The 3,214-nt window shown below is 45.3% G+C and overlaps 1 protein-coding gene across 1 annotated transcript; it reads left to right on the forward strand.

Moving 5' to 3' along the window:
* The first annotated feature begins 623 nt into the window (after positions 1-623).
* LOC142004761 (olfactory receptor 10A4-like) lies at positions 624-1,592 on the forward strand. The gene has a single exon (XM_074982441.1). The coding sequence runs from the start codon at positions 624-626 to the stop codon at positions 1,590-1,592; it is 969 nt and encodes a 322-aa protein (XP_074838542.1).
* The last annotated feature ends 1,622 nt before the right edge of the window (positions 1,593-3,214 follow it).

Here is a 3,214-nt window from a genome sequence, read left to right on the forward strand (position 1 = left end):
ATCATGCTGCTCATTCTTTAATGGCTTCAAACACGCCAGGCCCAGCAGCCTCAGCTTATTCATGTTAGTTGGCCTCAGTGATGTGAGTTGTAATTACCGTGGGAACACTTGCATTAGTAGAACCATCTTTGTGACTAAGATAGGAGTGAGATGAGAATTTACCCTCATTTCAGAAATCTGCAAGACTGAGGCTCTGGAGTAATATCAAGAAAGAAGGAAAATGCCTTCTGGAATTTCTCTTGAGAGAGCAAAGAACTGTGCGTTCAAAGAGGATATTGGAGACTGGCCTGTACCCTTTCCTGGGAGAAGCAGATATAGCTCCTTTTGAGCTAATTTATCTGCTCCTTATCTGCTTCAAATGAACTGTCCTTCTGCTGAGGTGCAAGTGGCCATTTCTCCAGCTAATCTGCACTGACATGGCTTGATTAACATTAAAACAGAAACACCAGTTTGTGTGTGATGATGATTGGCCCCAGTTACTCACTCATGTACAGAACGGCAGAAGGTTGAGTTCAGAAGATTTGCAATGCACTGGAAATCAGTACGAACTGTCAGATTAACAGCCACATGTTTGGTATTTATCAAACGCAGCTTTAAAGTGTCTTTCTTTGTCACCCCTACAGATGACCCATTCTGCACGAACCACTGATGGGAACGAGACCATCTCCAATGTCCTCATCCTGGTGGGGTTTTCATATCTTAACAAGCTTCAAATCCTTCTCTTTCTCGTGCTTCTGGTCATCTACTTCGTCACCCTGATGGGAAACCTGCTCGTTATCCTGCTGATAAAGCTGAGCCCCTCCCTCCACACCCCCATGTATTTCTTCCTGGTGAACCTGTCTTTCTTGGAAATCTGCTTCACTACGAGTATGGTCCCTCAGCTGCTGGTTCATCTCCTGGTAGAGGAAAAGACCATCTCCATTGTGGGTTGTGCAGCCCAGATGTACGTCATCACCATCATGGGCCTGACGGAATGCTGCCTCCTCGCAGCCATGGCCTACGACCGCTATGCGGCCATATGTCACCCCCTGCACTACACAACCATCATGAGCAGCTGGGTGTGTGCTCTGCTGGCAGGGGCTTCATGGTTCATCGGCATCTCGGTAGAAATCGTTCAGGTCACATGGATCTTCACCCTGCCCTTCTGTGGCTCCAACCGCATCCACCACTTCTTCTGCGACGTTCTACCAGTATTGAAGATGGCATGTGTCGACACATCAAAGAATATGATTGTAGGCTTCACGATGACAGCTCTGTTCGTCCTGGGCCCTTTCTTGTTGATACTCCTGTCCTACGTCCGCATTGTGTCCACCATCCTCAAGCTGCCATCAGCAGAGGGAAGGTGTAAAGTCTTTGCTACCTGTTCCTCTCACCTCACTGTGGTGACTGTGTTCTATGGAACGGCCCTCATCAGCTACCTGATGCCCAAGTCCAGCGCCAACCCAGAGAGTGATCAAGTAATATCCCTGCTGAACACAATTGTCGCACCAATGCTGAACCCCATAATATACACTCTGAGGAACAAAGAGGTGAAGGGAGCCTTGAGAAGAGCAGTGGAGAAGAGCCTTTTTGCACATCACCAGAGAAATTAGAGAATAACAAGTAGAGTGAAGCTAAATGGAGGCTTAAGGGAACTTCATAAACATTTTGCGAAATTTCTACAATGTCTCCATTTTTAAACTGACATTGGTGATTTGAAAAGACTGCTTTTCAGCCTATCAGGAAAATGGGAAAGAAAACAAATTGTTTCAGAATAAAAATACAAAATAGCTAATTTTTCATGAACATTTGATAGAACTTTTGGACCAGATTTCAACTTCATTGAAAAATCAAATGAGGATATTCAACCCCGGCCGTGTCTTCATTTTACAAACTCAAAACCAAAAAATGCACAAAATAAGAAATACTTAAGAAAAATATCCACCTCAGTTTGTGTAAACTTAACTATTCCAACCCGTCCTACAGGGAAGTCCATGTAGGTCTCTCCTCTTTCTGCACTGCCACTTGCATGAATCACTGCAGGTTTTGGCTAAAGCTGGGGCCTCTTTGCTTGTTTTGTTTTGTTTTATTTTCTCTAGAAATCACTTCCCCTCGGCTTCTTCTGGCCTAATTAGAAACCGCTTCCCACAGCACTTATCAACGGCTTACTACGGAAAGCTCTGATCGATTATTCAGTGCCTAACCTCAGCAGGTCACACAACTTCTCTGGGAGATGGATCTTGACTTCCCTGGAATTTTGCACGGCAGCACAGGTCGATGCGAGCATACCACAGTGCAGAGCACAGACTCACTGCCTAAAATGTCCTGCAGGATCATTTTGATCGTCCCGTCTGAGTAAGCGCAGAGCAGAAACTTTCACCTGGTGATTCCTGCATCTGAGGAGCACTGTACGTTAGGTGAGCTTTCGTGAGACAGACCCACTTCTTCAGCCCAGAGCCAGACCAGAACAGACTCAATATGTACGGCACAGAGAACCAAAAACAGTCATCAAGGTTGACAAATCAGAAAAAAATGATCAAGGTGAGCAAATCAGAAAGCAGAGGAGCGGGGGAGGGGGGAAAGACAAGAATTAGATTAAGTCAAATATGCAAATTTCACACTCCAGAAGGCCCTAGGTGACAGGCCTGTTCTCTCCTACAGACACCTCCCAACCTTACGAGGATTCTCACCAACAGCCACTGTCCATTCCACAGGAACACCAGTCCTGGGACTTTTCCTTGCAACAAAGCCCACTGCCAGCTTTGTCCACATATCTATTCTGGAGATACCATCACTGGACCTAACCAGGTTACTCACAGAATCACGGGCACATTCTCATGTTCCTCAACTAACATCATATTTGCCATCATGTGCCAACAACGCCCAGATGCTTTGTACATTGGACAGACTTCAAACTCTCTCAGACAAAGAGTTAATGGGCACAAAACAGACATCAAAACACTCCTGATCCACAAACCAGTTAGTCAACGTTTTAATGGAGTGGGCCATTCTGTTAATGACTCTGTCAATGAGTTTGCGTTTTATTGAAGAACAATTTTCACTCTGCTTTGGAAAGAGAAACTGCTGAACTCTCTTTCATATTCAAATTGGACGCATTAACACGTGGTTTGAACCTGGATGCAAATTTTCTGGGACACTATAGGGGTTCTTCTGTATACTTGGCTTCATCTAATTCTTGTCTCCCCCTACCCTCCTGCCCCTCTGCTCTCTGATT

This window comes from Carettochelys insculpta, chromosome 32 (genome assembly GCF_033958435.1).
Source record: "Carettochelys insculpta isolate YL-2023 chromosome 32, ASM3395843v1, whole genome shotgun sequence".
NCBI classification, from domain to species: Eukaryota; Metazoa; Chordata; order Testudines; family Carettochelyidae; genus Carettochelys; species Carettochelys insculpta.

Bases quoted from the DNA above. Each gene is read 5' to 3' on its own strand.
- LOC142004761 (XM_074982441.1), top strand. From the start codon at position 624: ATGACCCATTCTGCACGAACCACTGATGGGAACGAGACCATCTCCAAT.